The sequence below is a fragment of the Onychostruthus taczanowskii genome, unplaced genomic scaffold (assembly GCF_017590055.1).
Source record: "Onychostruthus taczanowskii isolate IOZ18803 unplaced genomic scaffold, ASM1759005v1 scaffold30, whole genome shotgun sequence".
NCBI classification, from domain to species: Eukaryota; Metazoa; Chordata; class Aves; order Passeriformes; family Passeridae; genus Onychostruthus; species Onychostruthus taczanowskii.
Window position 1 is genome coordinate 5306510 of NW_024500350.1, and position 17601 is coordinate 5324110.

General features: G+C 41.0%; 1 protein-coding gene across 5 annotated transcripts in view; it reads right to left on the bottom strand.

Annotated features, from left to right (window-relative positions):
* TEX2 (testis expressed 2) overlaps positions 1 to 17601 on the bottom strand; it is a 44857-nt gene that overhangs the window by 16444 nt on the left and 10812 nt on the right. For all 5 annotated transcript variants that reach the window (XM_041409462.1, XM_041409467.1, XM_041409464.1 and 2 more), the window contains 3 exons: positions 8944 to 10598; positions 2517 to 2717; positions 530 to 857 (listed from right to left, as the gene is read on the bottom strand). In XM_041409462.1, coding sequence (XP_041265396.1) covers positions 530 to 857; positions 2517 to 2717; positions 8944 to 10572 — 2158 coding nt within the window. In that variant the 5' untranslated portion in view covers positions 10573 to 10598. The remainder of the gene's footprint in view (positions 1 to 529; positions 858 to 2516; positions 2718 to 8943; positions 10599 to 17601) is intronic.

Sequence of the window (17601 nt, forward strand, 5' to 3'; positions counted from 1 at the left end):
TCCAAACAACTGATCGATACTACAGACTAATGTTTATTGTTCAGATATATATATATATATATATATATATTGGGCAGCACCTTTTATTTAACCAGAGAAATGTGTTTTCTTGTGACATTAACCCATGAGAAAGCCCTACCCTTTACAGGAAACTAGAGTGGAAGGAAGGATGGAGGAGGAAGAATAAGTAATGAGAGAACTGAGCCTAATACTGCAAATGTTGACATCAGTTCCAAAATACAGAAAAAGAAGAGACTGAACAATTCCTCCTTACAAATATGACAGGAGTTATCACAGTCACTGAAAAACAGTGTATTTAAATAAAATAGTCTAAAACCAGTAATATTTGAAAGCATAGAGCCAAGAGGGAAAAGCTGGGGGTAATGGTGGCAATGAGACGCCAAGGTAAGGAGAAGAGTGTCTTTGGTATTATTATTTTTTGCTTGTAAAGATCACTGTGGCACCACAAAAACATAACTTTGGTTTGTTTCTTTTAACAGACTTCTACAAGAACACAAAATCTGAGTACCTGGCTTGCTCCCACTGGGTGGCTTCTTTACTTCAGACTTGAGCTTTGATGCGAGAAGGAACCTTCTGAACCACTCCTCCTTCTCCCTGCCCGTCCTTCCAAAGAGGTAAAGCACTTGATCCTTTTGGCAGGTGGACTTTGCTCCATCCTGAGGTTTCTTGGATTCCTCATTGTTTGAGTCCACCTTTTCAGCAGGTTTCTCCTCTGCAGTCTCCTTCTCAGTCTGGGCCTTGGCCATGAAGTCATCCTGTTTGGCGAGTTCAACGCAAATTGGGTATTTCTTATTCCAAATGCGTTTCCGTGCCAGGCTCTTAGGAACCAGGGAAATCTGAAGGATATATGAAAGGGTTAAATGAATTTATTTTTCACTTGTATCCTCTATGTTTCTATACTCAAGTAAAGAACACAGGAATGCAAGAGATAAAGATCCCACACTGGCTCTGCCAGTTTAACTGACTCAGAATTGCCGGATGTCCAACCCACTGCCATCACTAAGTCTTTGGTGAGCCAAGCCTTGGAATTAAAACAAAGGCCATTTAAGCAGATTATACCATGTGGATTAGAAACTCTGTTTTCATTTAGATGATCTTATTCTAATGGACTTGCAGAAAAAAATAGAAAACCCAAGAACTTTATTTCTGGGACCATGGGGAGATAAATAGATAACTAGATAAAATAATCAGAGTCCAAACTGAGTTTTGAACACAACTTTTCATGTCCACCTAATGAAATTGAGTGTTTGAAGTTGGTGACAACCACACCAAATACACCAGAGTCAAGCCATAAGACTGATTTGCAGATAATTATATTCTAAACTCAGTATATTTATATCAAATAAATACAATGCAAGTGATTAGAGGAGTGGTTTTAAAAAAAGAGTTAAAAACTCTTATGTGGGGGTCTGTACTCAGCAGTGTTCCCCAAAAACTGTGGGCAAGTCCCTTGAAGAATAGGCATCCTTTGTTTATTGCAGGCAGGGCACTTGGCCCTTCTGTAATCAATTGGGGCTGGGTGGGAGGGAAGTACTGGAAATTTTTCTAAGATACCACGGGGAACCACCATCAGTCAAGGGCTCTCACATGACAGCTCTGCTTGTCTTCATGATGGGAAAACAAATCTGCAAAAGGCAGGAATCTCATTTTTCTTTATCTTTTTCACTTCTTCCTTTAATGGAAGGCAGAGCTGACAGCACACTCCTTTCCCATACAGACTCAGAGCAAAGAAGGGAGGTTTTCCTCACTGTTGGCTTGGTCCCTCTCTCCCTCTCTCTTCCAGTCAAGTGAAGTGTGGTTGTTGCCTCCTACATCTGTACTGCCAAGGCCCTCGACTGATGCAGCACATTAAAAAAATCAATTCCCTCAATAATTAGGTATTGATGTATTATTTAAAACAATGCCAATGGAATCAACTTCACGTGGCAACTCTTGACATATCTGAGGGAGGCAAACAACACGTAGGAAAAATGTTCTAGCATTATTGTTGATGCACTCTTCCAACTGCAAAAACCCCTATTTCCTTCCCTAGACTGGGGGTACCTAGAGCAGGTCACGTTCCAGGTACCTCTCACTCTTCACATTCACATATGATGTACATTCCCTCTTTGAGTGAAATGCAAATGTTGTCTCAGCTGCCTTGGGGTAGAGACAACCACCAAAGATGAGGCATTTTGGTGTAACCTTCAGAACAGTCATCTCATGCATGGGGAACGAGTCTCAGAGCTCCCATGAGTTAACTCTGCTCTCTACTGCCACAGGAAAGTCATGCCTTTCCCTTATTGTGTAAATATGTACTTTCTTCCAAATCCTGCTCAATCTTCCTCCCCAGCACAATCTTTTGCAAGTTAGTCACGACAACAGTTTTGTTTAAATAATGACAGAATGTCATTATTTAAAAAAAAAAAATAGAGGAGTGAAAAAAAAATCAAAATTAAAAAGAATTTGTAAAATATTTTTTGTTAAAATCAGATATAAGTATATAAGACACTCACCTTGCTGTCTGTTAGTTCATAAATTTTTTGACTGACATATGTGACTTCAGGCTTTGGCTCATTGTACACAGCTCTCCTAGAAATATTTTTATTGGGTTTTGAAAGTCGTAGGGTGCTGCCTTCGAGTCGCACATAGACAGAGTGAGTCAACGTAGCATGGTATGTTTCTGGATCATAATTATAAATTTCATTCATCCACCCCTAGAGAAGAAGACACTGTTAACAGGCTTTTAAGCTGCTGGAAAACCAAATACAGCATGTACCTAAAAACTTTAAATTATTATCCAATCTTTTGCCAAAGTTATTTCACTTAGTGCACAAACAGAACGAGAGATAAGTGCCCTAAACGAGGTGGCACCAAACCAACAGAGCAGGAGATGAGGATGAGATCTTAAGCCGTGTGTTTTTTCTGATTCAGTCACTTTGTGTAGCACAGGGTGCTCTCACCTCCTGCCCAGGAGCCACGGTGGGATCTGCAGATGCAGGATGCCAGAAGAGCCACAGGGCAGGAGGGCTGAGCAGCCCAGCAGCCCCTCTGCTCCCAGCAAGCTCAGACACTTTCATCACCCAGAGCCCAGGCAGAGCAAACAGCCTGTCTGCCCACAGACAGCACTGGCATTGGAATCACCACAATCAAGGACTCAGTGGAAGACCACAATGGAGTTTGCTTTCATGCACCATCATGGTTTGAGATCATTTAACGTGTTGTGTAACTGCCCAGCTACAACACAAGAGTCATACATGTGGATTAAATTAACTTAATTTCTGTGCTGTAAAAGAAATACAAAACAAACCAGCCAGTCCTGCTGTAACAAGTCTCTAAGTGCTGACTCTGACCATGGGGGTGGTGTCGCGTCTCTTCTCCAACATCGGATTACAGAAATAGAGATGATAAATGGGGTGGAAGGGAGGCACAATACTCATTGAAGGAGAAGTTTTCCTTCTCTTAACCCTCCATGCAACATTCTTTGATCATTGTTTTTATCTGCACATCAGAACCTTAAATTCAGCATACTCAATATTCATCAATGTCAACAGAAAGTGAAGGGGAGCAGAAAGGCAAATGGCAACTTTACAAACACCTGCATGATGACAGTGGGGGGAAGTGGGGAGAGCTGAATGAGCACCTCAGTATTTCTCAAAACAAAAAGTTGTAACTACCTTATGCAAAACATCCCCAAAATTACTGCAAGATTTCAATTTATTAAAGAAGTTTCCACCTACACATAGAAATGTAAAATTTTTCTTTTATGCTAATTTTCTTCAGTTTCAGTGCCACATAATTTCCCACAGTAGACAGCATACACTTTCTTAGGTGCCATAGTAACAGTGATATCTGTTTTGCTTACTCCAACATCTAGCTCCACTTCCACTACAAACCCTGAAAAAACGAGATAAATTAGCATTTCTTTTATGTTCAGGAAAGATTAAGTCATTCATCTTTGCTCAGCTCCAAAGCAGATTATGTCTTTTATTAATAGAAATGCCTATACCAGGACATACTCTTGGAAGAAGCTGTATGGTTGTTTTTTCCTTACAGTGGGTTATACACAACTCCCATATAGGAAATACAATGCACGAGGAAGAGTTTTCTGTAAGCCACCAAACTGCACAGCAGGGATGACGCAGGTTTGAGGCACATCCCATCTCCTTCCTAGAAATTATTTAGCCAAGACATCTTTGAGCAGACAGCAATTAATTTTCAGCCAGGAACTCCAGCTGGACTTACTGAAGCACAAGAACATCACATGAGCTTCCCAAAGCCACTGTGTGCGGGAACTGGAATATCCATATGGCCCACAGATCTCTGGAGCAACTCCCACCTGCCCCCATCAGATCTCCAAGCTATTTCTAGCTCAGACAAAGTCTGGAGCCTGCAGCCAGGCAAACATACAGATGGGAATTTGCTGCCTCAGAAGTTTCTTGCCTTCTCCTGGAAGGCTGTTCAGCCAACACCGCACCAGCTGGCACAGAGCAAAGGGCTGCTTGGAGAGTGGGTCATTATAGGAAGCTTAGTCACAGGAGCCCTTTCTCTAAGTCTAATGAGCTTTCTATTTTCAGTGGAAAGGTTGGAAACTTATGGGTACATGTGGTACCCAGGAAGGAAGGTCAGACTGCACCTGACATTCCTTTAACTGCCTGCTTGAGATAGAACTGTGATGAAAACAGGGAGTGATTTACTCATCAAAATCTTGACTTCCCTGTGCCAAAGTAAGTAAAAATCCCTCCTGGTTTTATGATCTTTACCATGTGTCCAGACCTTCCAGTTCAAACAAACTGATTAGCTGTACAGTCTGCCAAACACACAATTCTCACACCCTGTAGTGCCTCCCCTGCTCACCCATAACCCAACAGAAGTGCAAACACAGCACAACCACCAGGTTATCAGCAACTGGAGAACCAAGCTCAGGTTTAAGTATTTGGGGTTTTATTTTCAGACAACAGGCGGGATGAAAGAGACAGCACATTACTGCAAACTCTCCTTGAACATAAAATTTATTTTTCTAATTTCTAAGGATGAAGTTTCTTCTTGGCACTCAATGTTCATGTTATTTTGTTACAGAGATACACTGCATGGCTGACAGTAAAATGTTAATGCTTCACTGAATGGTCCTTCTTCGCTCTATTAATGAAATTGAAAATGCATGGCAGCCACAGAAATTTTATCTAACGGTGTTAAAGGAGGAAACAACACCACCTGCCTTCTCACTTCAGTGATCTTCAGTTCTGTAAACTAGCTTAAAACACAATGAGAAGTTTATCCAAGAAGCCTCTAAAGTCATTCCAAAGTTCCTGCACTTTAACAACAATTTCAGCAGAATTACCTCCGCCTCTCTTTTTGCAAAACCAAACTGGAACAAAAGATTCACAGCCCACGGAAACAGTTTTGCAATGCACCCAAACAGGGAAATTATGTTACCACAACGTGCTAGCAACAGATAAATTCTCCCAAACTACTGAAGCAACAATGGATTTCCTTGTGTAGGAGAGGAGTGACTGCAGGATAGGTCTCCTCTGTTCTAGCGAAGTTGTTAAAATAAGAAATTTAGTAATTCTGGGAGGACAATGACCATAGTCATATGCCAGTGTGCAGCTGCTGACCATTTACAGTGATCCTGTGATCTCCATTTCTAAAGGTCAGCAGTTGCTCCACACTCCCAGCTGAGAGCAGAACACGCCTGGCATCAGGCTGGGGAGCACGCTGGACGCGGAGCCGCTCCTGGGGCTGGGCAGCACCACGGCTCCCCCAGCCCAGGTCACGGCTCCAGCACACAGCTGCTGCCACTGCTCCGGCCCCGGGAACGCCCAGCTCACGGACACGACAAAAACAGCTTTAAAAGCCCCTCTCAGTTTGGTTTTCCTCTTCCCTGACTCTGGCTCCAAGTATTTTATTCAAACTGCAGTTCAACAGAATAATTCATATAAGAACTGCACAGCCAGGCCTTGTAGGTACCGACTTTTTAGTGTTATTTATTTAAGGTCTCAGGTGTGTTACAACATAACCTGAGAGGGGAGGATAGGGAGAACTGCAAAAGATCCTTATGAAGGATCCAGAGGGCTGAGGGAACAAACCTGGCCTGTGGGTAAAAATAAATTTTCAAATTTATTTTCAAATACATAAATAAAAGAATCAGCAAATGCCATTTTCACAATACAAGCCCAAATCTGGATTAAAACTGTCTCTAAAGTTTCTTAGTCATATGAACGGGTTAATACCCATTATTTATTAAATTATATAATCAAATGCTTTAGCACCAAAATTTTTTCAAGACTGCTGATCACTCAAATCATGCACTTGTATCACTATCCCTCTTATTACCACTATTTTATAATACTTCAATAGTATTTTGCTTCATAAATGAGGGAAAAATATAATGCATTTTTTGAGCTTCTTTCACAGGGAATCCAAAGACACAAAAAAGGTCTGAGCTAGGAGAAGCAACCATCACCTTAACTGGAAGAAACATTTGTCTGCCAGAGGCCACTATCAAACGTGAAATCCCTTGGATGGCGCTCAGGAATAGTACACTGATTAAAAGCCTCCTCTTTCTGTACAGCTGTGGCTCAAAGCCTCCATTTCTCCAGCAGGCACTGCCACTGTGTTCTCCTAAAAGTTCTTTCTAATGGAAAGGGTAAATATATAATTTTCATTTTAGCTGTTACTTAAAACCTTTCATATCAGTCAGTACAACACAAGAGAATGCAGAGCTGAAAGGCCAAGAAGGAAGTTAGAAAAGACTAATGGATTAAAGAAGGAAAAAATGTGGGCAGAGAAAAAAAAAATAACAAAAGACAAGAAGGGAGCCAGAGAACTGAAAACTAAGGGAATAGGCAGATACAAAAACATGCAACGAAGATGCAGGGGTTTTGTGCATTTTCTGGCTGGGGGGATGTTTTCCCCCAGTACCAAAGACTTTTGACTGAAGTATAGACACCTATAGAAACACACACTTACCAGCACAAGAGTCATTTACTTTTTCCCACTGCCAAGAACAGTTTTGTGGGAGACAATAATCTGTTCAAGTATTTCAGCAATTGCTGAAGGGAATTTTGCATTAGTTTTCGAAACCTAGGAAATGCAAACTTCTCAAACAACGTTTACATGGGGGAGAATGCACACATACTTGTACAAAAATAACATGATAGCAGCTTGGCAGAATCCCAACTCCGTGAGCCCCGTATGAAGGCATCTTACTGAGAGCATTTACCATAATTGCACAACAGCAGTACAGGCCAGAATACCAGACCAACAAGTTCTGAAAAGAACATCTTTATGCAAGAGCATCAAGTTTGATTTTCCTATATTCCCCTGAGTTTTGTTACAGATTAAGTCTTTAGCTGCCTTTTCAGAGGATCTAAGCTGTCCAGTATACTCATTTTGACAGATGCAAACAGAAGATCGTTGTATGAAGTGGGAATAATAACTTGCAATCTGCTAAATCTTATTACATTATGTTCCACTACAATATGGGCATCAAGCTGATTTGTAAACTCCTGAAGCATTTACATATTAAAGACAATTACTTTGTGTGTTATGAGCACAAGAAATACTCATCAGGTCATAAAAACCATTAATCTACATTAATCTGCACTGTTCATTTCTTGCCTACAGCCATTTTCATAAGATGTAACTTCTCAATAAAAGTATTAAAGTATAATTTAAAGGTTTCTGAGCAAAAGCTGACATCTCAGAGACAGCCTAACACAGAGACAGCCTAACATTTGCAGGTAGGAGTAGCAGGTAATTCAATTGGGCAGACAGGAGTGTTCAGTCTGAATTCACTACAGCAAATAATAACCACAACTCGTATCATTCACAAAAAAAAAGGGAACACCAAGGCAGAATAAGGGCTAGACATGCAATTGCCACCGTTATGCAATAAAAGTAGAGTTTTATATTCTGTTTTTCTAACTTTTTAGTTACCTAAAGACACATGAAATTAGCCATCAATACATTACAGATTCTACAGTATATACCCATCTGAATTTAAATTCATGAAACCTTTGTGCTGTTACAATTGGGGATGCACCTTCAAACAGGTCAATTTAATATTTATACAAATACAAAAAATGCCTCCACAGATACTCTGATCAGCATGTGATATCAAGTGAAAGTTACACCACCAGCACTCAGAAATGCTTCTGCTGCACATCAGAAACCATTAGATGTTTTTATTGCTTAGAATTCTGCAATTGGGAAAATATTATTTTAATTCATCACAGATGGAGATTAGAAGGGAGCACAGGGACCAGAAGCACTGAAGGAACAGAGGGGTTGGGTGGATCACAGCTGGACAGGCAGCAAAGTGACACACGAAAAGACAGCAAACTTGCAATATCCCAACAACAACAAGTGGAGGGCAGAGAGCAGGTAGGACAAACTTTCATTCAAAACCCAGCTCTCAGACACATTTTGCTGAACCATAATTTCTCCTCCCATTTCAATTAGCTCATGTTTCAGGATGACCCATATGCTCTCCACTCTCTATGCTCCACTTGAACACAATGCTTTTGTCTCTGTTTATGAACAGACCAGACAAACAAATTACTGCTAGACAGCAAAATATCCCAGAAACAAAATACATCTCCCAAGACACAGCTTCAAGCACAAATGTTATTTTACACACTAAAATTTGACACTACTTGCTCTCAGTATTTCAGCTGGATCGTTTCAAATCTATAACCAAAGCCATTTGCCCTTTTACTTTTGAAGAAATTCCATTTTCAGCTAATCCCTAAAGACACTGAAGTCTTACATATTCTTGGATACTAAACCATTTGTGCCCCTGCCAAAGTGAGTTGACCCTAAAAATCTATTTACAAATGGGGACATTTCAGCTCATTTACACCCTCAGGATAAATCTAGTTTATTCCTTTTACCAAAATAATGCACAAGATACACACACACAAAATGCCAGAACCTCACCTTCAGTATTTCAGGTTCTTTGATGTCTAGAGCTCTTGTATTCCATCGCTTTTTCATGCTTTTATGCAATTTGAGATACTCATGAGTACGTGGAATAAGAAGCCAAATCACACAGACAGCTACCATAAATCCAAGGGCCATTCCAAGTAAAAGTCCACTTAAATAGCCAGGGAGAGGGATAATAAGGTAAGCATAGACTAACAGTATTAATAAGTATAAAGTTTTCACTGGTATTTCAGACTGTTGCACATCCAGATTATTTTCATCTTCACTACTGAGCATAGTAACAGTTTCCTCAGTCATCTCAGGCTCCACCACAGTTTCAGCAGGTTTATCAGTTTTGCTTTCTTCCTCTAGCAAGAAAAAGTCTTCAGAATACAGTTCACAAAACTCCTCATCCTCCCTGCTCACTAGTGCAGACAACAAACATTTTTCAAGTACAAGTGAAGGTTTTGACCCCACATCCTTTGTGCTTGCAGACTGAGAGCTTTTTGTCTCCATCTCTTTTGCATGTTCTTCTGCCCCTCTTGACTGAATGCTCTTAGTCAGGGTAAAGTCACCCCCAGAGAAATCCCCTTCAGAATCACACTCCTCTTCCTTAATGCTGTAGTTGTTATTGCTTTCCAAATGGCCATTCAAACTGGAAAGGTTTGAGAGTTCTGAAGCACTTGAAGATAAGGCTTTGGGCCTGTGGCTACTACTTTCATCACCCATTATTTTGCTGAGCAGCTGAAGAGGCTCATAGATTACCTCAGAAAGGCGTCTTTTCGTATCTTCAATTTTAGCCTCCATTTCAGGTACTTTAAAAAAGGAACGAGTGTCGGAGGGGGATGTTAATGGAGAGGAGGGGGCAGTTTTAGAATCACCACCTGTAGCTCGAGGCTGAGTGAACTGTTTGAACAGATGCAAGTTCAGTTTCGAGTCAGGTGGCCTGTAAGACACAGCTTCAGACTCCTGTTTAGAAGTGTCTGTAGACAGAGATTTCACCAAGGTTTTCATTAAGTGTCTATGTCGCATCGGTGGGGTGGGTTCTTTTGGTTCCACTTCTGTTGAAAAGGACTTGACTAACCCCTTAAAAGGCTTTGAACTAGAAACTGTGGATGATCCACTAGAGCAGGCAACTGATCTGGAAGGGGATGAGGATGGGGAAGACAGACTGGATTTCTGTTCCACAGGTGGTGCTGCTGCACCTGATGAGCCAAACGTGTGACATGAGTGTGACGATGGAGACAGGACCGGTGGCACTGCACTGAGTGTTTGGGATGGGGAAGGAGAGTCCAACAGCTTTACAGTTTCGGCAGCTGGCAGAACCGCAGGCGACGAGGACAGCGGTGATGCAGAGTTGGCCATGTTAAGCGAGGTAGCTGGACCAAAAAGGTCATGGCCGGTATGCTCAAAGCAGAGGTCTTCCTTGGCTTCAAGTGCTGTTACAATGCTTTGGTCATCTAGTTCCTCATCAAGAAACTCTTTAAACTCCTCTTCCTCCTCTTCTTCCTCCTTCCCAAATGCAGAGAAATGAATTGTGATGGTTTCTCGGGAGACAGATCGTTGGACCTGCACTTTTGGTGTTGACTGCTTTGAGGACATTTCACCAGATTTGTCTGCATGGCTACTGTTCCGACTTGTCATTGCAGGTTCCAGAGATGTGTCAGAGTCTGGGAAGAAAACATAACACCACATTAAATGCATTTTGCCATGCTTCAAATACCCTTATTTTCCAAGCATTAAGTCAAACACAATTTTACATAGGAAAAAATCCCAAACCTACTCACACCAACAAAAAAAAACAAGAAGCGGGAGATGCCTATGCTGAAAATTACAGATCTAGGTTGCTGTGTGCTACTTAACATATTTCCACATAGCACAAAATGGCAATATTAAAACACACCAGGCTGTCAAAATTATCTTCAAGTGCACTGAAATTACAATTCATCTCTGAAGCACCACCTTTCTATTTTCCCTGCCAGATGTACCTCTGAGTTCCAGAGCCACATCCCACCCCAACACACTGAAATTCTTCACTCCTAACTTGCAGTCCCTTCTACATGCATTACTTAATGCTTTATACCTTATAAATAAAGAAAATTTGAAACTCAAAGCAAGGTCAGAAATATATAAAGGTCATTGTGCGGGGAGTACTTTATTTAAGCATTTTATTGACCCATGAAAGGGAATTTAGCATATATCAACATGGAGAGGAAATAGCATGCATTTAATCCAAAGCACTGGTGACCATACACAGAGATGGACCAGGAATTACAGGATTAGCTCTGCCTCTCCAGCTGGGAGGCAGCACTTTATCTCCACTGCCAAGACAGCGAGTTTACCACTCCAGTAACTGAATTATTTTTCAGAAGCTGTTAAAATGCTGTAATCAAACTGTCAAGCGGAATTAATGTGAGGCCTTTGCTGACGTTTAAAGAGCAGTTCAGAAGAATGATTATGTGGTGGTGAAGAAATTGCACTTCACAAACAGTTGTGATATCAGATTGTATTATCCTGCAAGCCAGTGCCACCTGCTCGGCATCATCATCCTACTGAAGGTTGCAGCCCTTTCTACTTCCTAGCAGAGCTGCTCATGTAAACATTTTTTAACCTGTCACTAAACTAAGCTGGGTTAAACATTTTAAAACAGCAGATCTTTGCTACACAGCTTATTCAGAGCAAGTATCTGTCCACAACTTCCTACACACTATAGTTGTCCATTTTATGGTTCCTAAATTGCTGACAATTCTTTGCTTCTTCCAGCATTTGTGAACTTCCCAAGCAGGCTGTACAGAAGGAGCTGGATGTTAACCTTCGTGCAAAGCCTTCAGAAATTTCATTTTGAGGGTTTGGTTGTTTGGTTTTTTTAAGTCTCATTTCTGCTGCATATCACAGTGAGCCAGTTTGGGTTCAAAGGACCAAAAGAAACATTCAGACCCTGGTCAAGCTTTCACTTGACATCTCACCCTTGCTCTGATGACTGCTTAGGAGACAGAAATTCTTTCTAAAGATCACTTCTGACTTCAGCTTTTATCATGGAAGTTTTCTTCTGTCCTCCCCAAAAATCCATTTGGCCCATCCAAGCAGCAGCATTAACAGAGAGCTCCTTTCAGTGATGGGGATGTGCCTCCAGCCCACCTGGGGCTCAGTAGGTTGCTACCTTTCTTACTACATCTGTGGATCAAGTAGTTAATTTACCCAAATATTAAGAATCCTCCGCTACCTGAAGTTTACATGTACACTTATCAGTAACCTGTATCTACAACTTGGTGAGTGCTAATGTTGGTAAGAAATTTGGTCTCTCATTTCCCTGTTGGATTAGCACACCTGGGAACCACCAGCAGACAGAACCCATGCTTGTGTCTGCTGTCCACCACAGACATGGTTCCATTTCACATAGGTCAGACTGCAAATTATCAGATTTTTTGGACGAACATACCCAAATTTATTTTGGAGAGGGGGAAAAAAATACTACTGGACAAGATAAGTATCCAACCTCATTTCCATAGTGCTGGGCCATCAACTATCACGCATGTTTAATATTTTGGCCCAGTTGTGAAACAGCAAAACTAACCCACCAAAATTTGAAAGTACAAAAACCCTACACATTTTCCAGGTCACTGAGCCATCACAACACTATACACTAAGGAAAGAAAAAACAAACTAACATCAAAACCCCACAAATATGACAAAATCCCCCTTGCACACATTGCTGCTGGCATCAGTTTGACCCTTTCTTTTCTGCTGTTCAGCCTTAACCATTTATTAATAATCTCTGAAAGTGGGAGAAAAACATTAGCAATCCCCCCCTCCCAATAGCATTTTCACTGTGGCATTTTGTATCAGCTAGAACTTCATCGGTTTGGATAGCTCTTTAGCACACTGTGTTTACACTGAACATTAATTAGCTGGTGTTTAAACACCAGTTGCCATGCTGTGCTAATGCAGTGCTAATGACCTGAAACAGATGAACTTCACTTGCACACACCAAATGTACTGAAAGGAGATTTTACTGCTTACTGAACAAGCAAGATTTTCTTAACATCATGATTACCTTAACAGAGAAAGGAAGGAAATTCTTGATTAACCAGTATTTGTCTACCTCAAGCACGTTATTGTACCACAAATTATGCCATATAAAAGAGCATGTTTTCAATCCATTCCTGAACACAATCTCTGTTTTATTGTGGAGAATTTGGGCTTTTGTTTTGTTTTTTCTTCCTAAAGCAGATGCTGAGAAGTTTTTCCTTGACAGCTCTTTCTGTAAGTGTTAGGTTTTGATAAAGCTATTTCATCAGGCTCTTGAACCACACATTTTTACCCCTTAAATCATTTTAACAGATTCACTTCTTACTCATTTCTGGCTACATTTTTTTTCACTCATTTTCCTTCCCCTACTCCTCAGCACCTCTCCCAGCTGTTTGAAGACCTGATGTTCCAGCCTCAGTAGCTGAAGTGGCACAATTCCAAAGTGATTGTATGCAGATTATATTGGTACTTGCAGAAACACAGGTTTTCACTGGTCCTTTTGAAGGCCACACTGTTCCCCATTCTCTGGCTGCCTCTTTAAGGTTTTTCTGTTGATTCTGAAGATGCAAGGTACCAGTTTTGTTATGTGGCAGGCAGATCTGAGTAACAGTCTTACATCCTCAGGCTTCAAATGATTCAAAACATGAACTTTTACCCGGAAGGAAAGAAGGCTGCTCAGAAAAGAATTCCTTTCCCCCAAAGGTTTGAATTTTGAATGCTGTTGCAGAGTGGAATGAGATAGCTGCCAACCAACTGCTGCCATTTCCACTTCTGACCTCAAGGCACTGCATCCCCATCTCCCACGGAGGAGCAGTTTATAATCCTCACCTACAGGCATTGCTTTCAAAGCTCCAACAACAGGAAACACTGAGCCAGGCAAACAGGGAGAGCAGCTGCCTGGGACAGACATTCCTTGCCCAGCCCTTTCCTGTGAGCAGCGAGGCAGTGGTGCTGCAGCTGAGGATGTCTTTGCCTGGGTGACAAGACGTCTGCACCACGCTGTGATGCACCTGGTGACAAACAGGGACACCCAGGGAGAGGCCAGGTGTGGGCTAGGCCATGACACCTCTTGTAAGTGTCACTGCAGTAGCTGTGCTCCTTCCCAGGAATGACTAATGGGGAGTTCACAGGAAGAGCCAAGCACCCAGCAATGCGTGCTTCTGCCCAGCAGCATAAACACCCTCCTGTTCCCTCCTCCTGCAGGGGACAAACACACCCCACCCTTCTTCAGCTGTGCCCCAGAAAGCACCCGTTCACAGCCCTGAGAAAACACAGTCCATCCAAGAGCTTAGACAATTATCCCACCAACTTTATACAGCAAAGCAATTCTGTTCATGTTAACAATGTAGAAAGTGATTCAAACAACAAAGCAGCACACTAGGAGCTAACTTAAAAGGTCAAAGTTCCATATACCACACTTAGTCATAATCATTTAGCTCGAGAAACAGGCTGGATTGGGTAACTAAATTCACATGCTTTGCAGCAGCCAACTACTCCAACCACATTGCTCTTACTTATTACAACATCTTCATGAGGGGGAAAGGGTAGAGTGCAAAATGCCTTCAGAATAATGTGCAACAAGGTTCAACATTTGTATTTTTGTTGCTACTAAACACAGACCAAAAAATGTGTTTTCCACAAAACAGAAATTCCTTTCCTCCTAAGTAAAGGAAAAGCCTCACAGGTTATTAAACAGCACTGCAATGCTTTCCCCTGTATCTGTCAGTTGCACCAGAACAACAAGTCCTAAATGCTGTTCAGGAAACAACTAACTTCATTACTGATAATGCTACAATTCAACTTCATGCAGATTGAGAAACATCTTTCCCTGTGAACAGCTGTGGCACTGGTTAAGCCTCTGCTTTCCCCAGTAACCCTTCTGGGCCATCACTCATCCAACAGGCAGCTCCTGCTTTGGCAGACTGGGAGAAACACCCAGTTGTTCTTTAGGATTCATGGGGACTTTTTTATCATTTTGGATTACATGATAGTAATTTTCAAGTGTCAGACTCAAAACAGGTAGACACTTCATACTCTAAATTTACCCTCCATTTGGCAGGAAGAAGAAGCAGTATATTAGTTTCAGACAATCTCTGCAGCCTCCTTATGGAGTGAGAGATTATATCAACAGAAGCAGGACCCCACTAACACATTACAGCCATGTTCCAAACCAGGCCAGCAGCACATTAAATCTTTCTCAGACAGGGAACACCTACACAAGGCAAAATGATCTGAAATTCATATTTGTTCCCAGAAATTCTAGATTCTGTTTGATTTACTAAAGATTCAAGCACTACCTGCCTTCCAACACTGAGATATGTGGGAGAACTGCTGCAATTCTTTGTACTTAATTAAAATAAGTAACAGAGCTCTCAGCATCAGACCAAATTTTCTGTTAAGAGCAAAAAGTCTCCATTCCAGGTCCTTCAAAATGAAGCACAATATTAGTGAAAAGTACTGCTTTGCCACAGAAGTAAAGCCAATTCCCATTTAGCCCAGAATGCCCTCCCTGAAGCAGAGAGCACAGCTGCTGGGACATTATCTGTCACATGGACTTCATCTCATTCAGCAGATCTATATCATAAAAGACAAAAAATGAAGGGATACAAAATGCAAAATTCAACGTTCTTTCCTATCCCCATTCAAATTTCTAATTATGATCAATTAAATTCCCCTGGCATCTCCATGAGTTAATGTATTCCATAGTTAACATCTATTGTTCCTTTTACATCCACTAGTCATTACTTTTAAATGAACTACAGAGCCAGGGTTGGTAATTACTATCACACAATAGCCCTGTGAAACCCTCCTGTCAGGGATCCAGTTACCCAGCCTGGAGATAAGGCTTTAGAGCTCAGTTTCCATCTGGAACAAGAAGGAAGTTTCCTTCACTTTCCAAGTTCATGCAACTGGATTTGAGATGCAGAGGTTGGGGGGAAGAGGGAAAAAACAAAACCAACAAAACCTGTTTTAAATCCAAGGGCAGAAGTGAAAAAGTTGATATCAATATCAAGTACTATTAAAAGACTGTGTTTTAAATGTGTTGAGCAGAAGCCAATCCCAGATCATGGCCAAAACTGATGGGGCCACCCACCATGGATCATAACACACACAGCACATACTCCTGACAGAGTAACCCAGGCCAGCACAACTCAGCTGGGTGAGAGCTAAAACACCTCCAGCAGGAGCTCTCTGAGCATCATTAAAAAAACCCAAACATTTTTGTACAAATGCTTTTAAGTTCAGAAAAATTTGAGTAAAATAATCTGCATTTTAGCATGCAGTTTAGTATGCAGTTAAAGGTTCTCCAGAAACTCAGAAAAATGTAACTTCTTCTTATTCAATGATTTTCTGAAGGCTGAACTGAAGCAGCATTTTTAAGAAATCCAACATTTTCCCTAACAAGAGAAATAAAGGAAGCTTTTAGGCAAAGCTCTGCTCTTTGGAACAGATTCAAACTGCACCAGACTATAATTATATTAAAGAACATTTACTTCCAGTTGGCACAATAAGAATGAATAAAAATTCTAGTACATACATAATACTTTCTCCATTCACGTGTTCTCCTCCTATGAACTATATTCTTGTTTATCATTGTCCTTGCAAGCAACAGGTAGCACCTTTTTCTTCCAAAACACTTCACGTTAAACAGTTCAAAGGGGACCTTTCATTAGTTTCCAGAACAAAATAAAATAGTAACAAACCACCACCATATCCCACCCACCCCCCCTTACAGATTTTGGTAGTAACTTCCTATAACATATATTGCTGTCCTTAAAATTATGCTAAAATATAACAGGTAGCTAGTTGCTGGCATCAAAATTACCAAAAAAATAATTTGGCCACAAGTGAGAAGAGAAATGCCCCAGAAAAAGACAAGTTTACAGACCTAGATCTGAAATTTCTGCAGCAAGGGATTCAGAAACAGACACATTAAAACAAGGGCAAACTCAGAGCCAGCTAAAGCCAGCTTCTCCCACTTTCCTCAAGCTGCTGGGTTCTCAAAACCCCAACAACGGTCTTACAGTTCTGCACAATAAATATATAACTGCTGCTTTTGCTCTCTTCTAAAGGGGAAAAGAGTCTACACTAGCATCTTCTGGTACTGCACAAGTTCTGCACCTCAACAGAACATGCTGGATTTCTATAATAATAAAGCATCAAAAGTTTACACGTAAGAAATGATACCCTGTTGAAAGGGTAAATGGTAAGGTTAAACTGTGCAGAATTGTAACTTGCTCTCTTATCTCAGTGAAAAAAAAAATCACCTCCTCATTAATCTGATAAAAGATTATCTAAAACCTCTGTGGATTTGTCCACAGCTGAAAACTCTGCCCACATCTGCGATTAAATTAAAGGTCACTATGAAATCTTTAGGGGAAATTTTGACCGAGTGACTTAGAGAAAAGCATGTTTCCAAAATTAGGTAAAAGAAGGTGCCCTGAATCCTAAATTAAAAAAGGCTTATCAGAATTGTCTTGCAGGCTCTTTTTTCCCAGGGCAAATGCACATCAATAGGTAGAACAGTCTACAGATAGCAAGTGAGCATTCAAAGACCTCTTAACATTTACATTAATTTCCCTAACAAAAAAAAATCACAGCACTAGTCCCAGTACCTGCCAAGGTAAAACAAACATCACACAC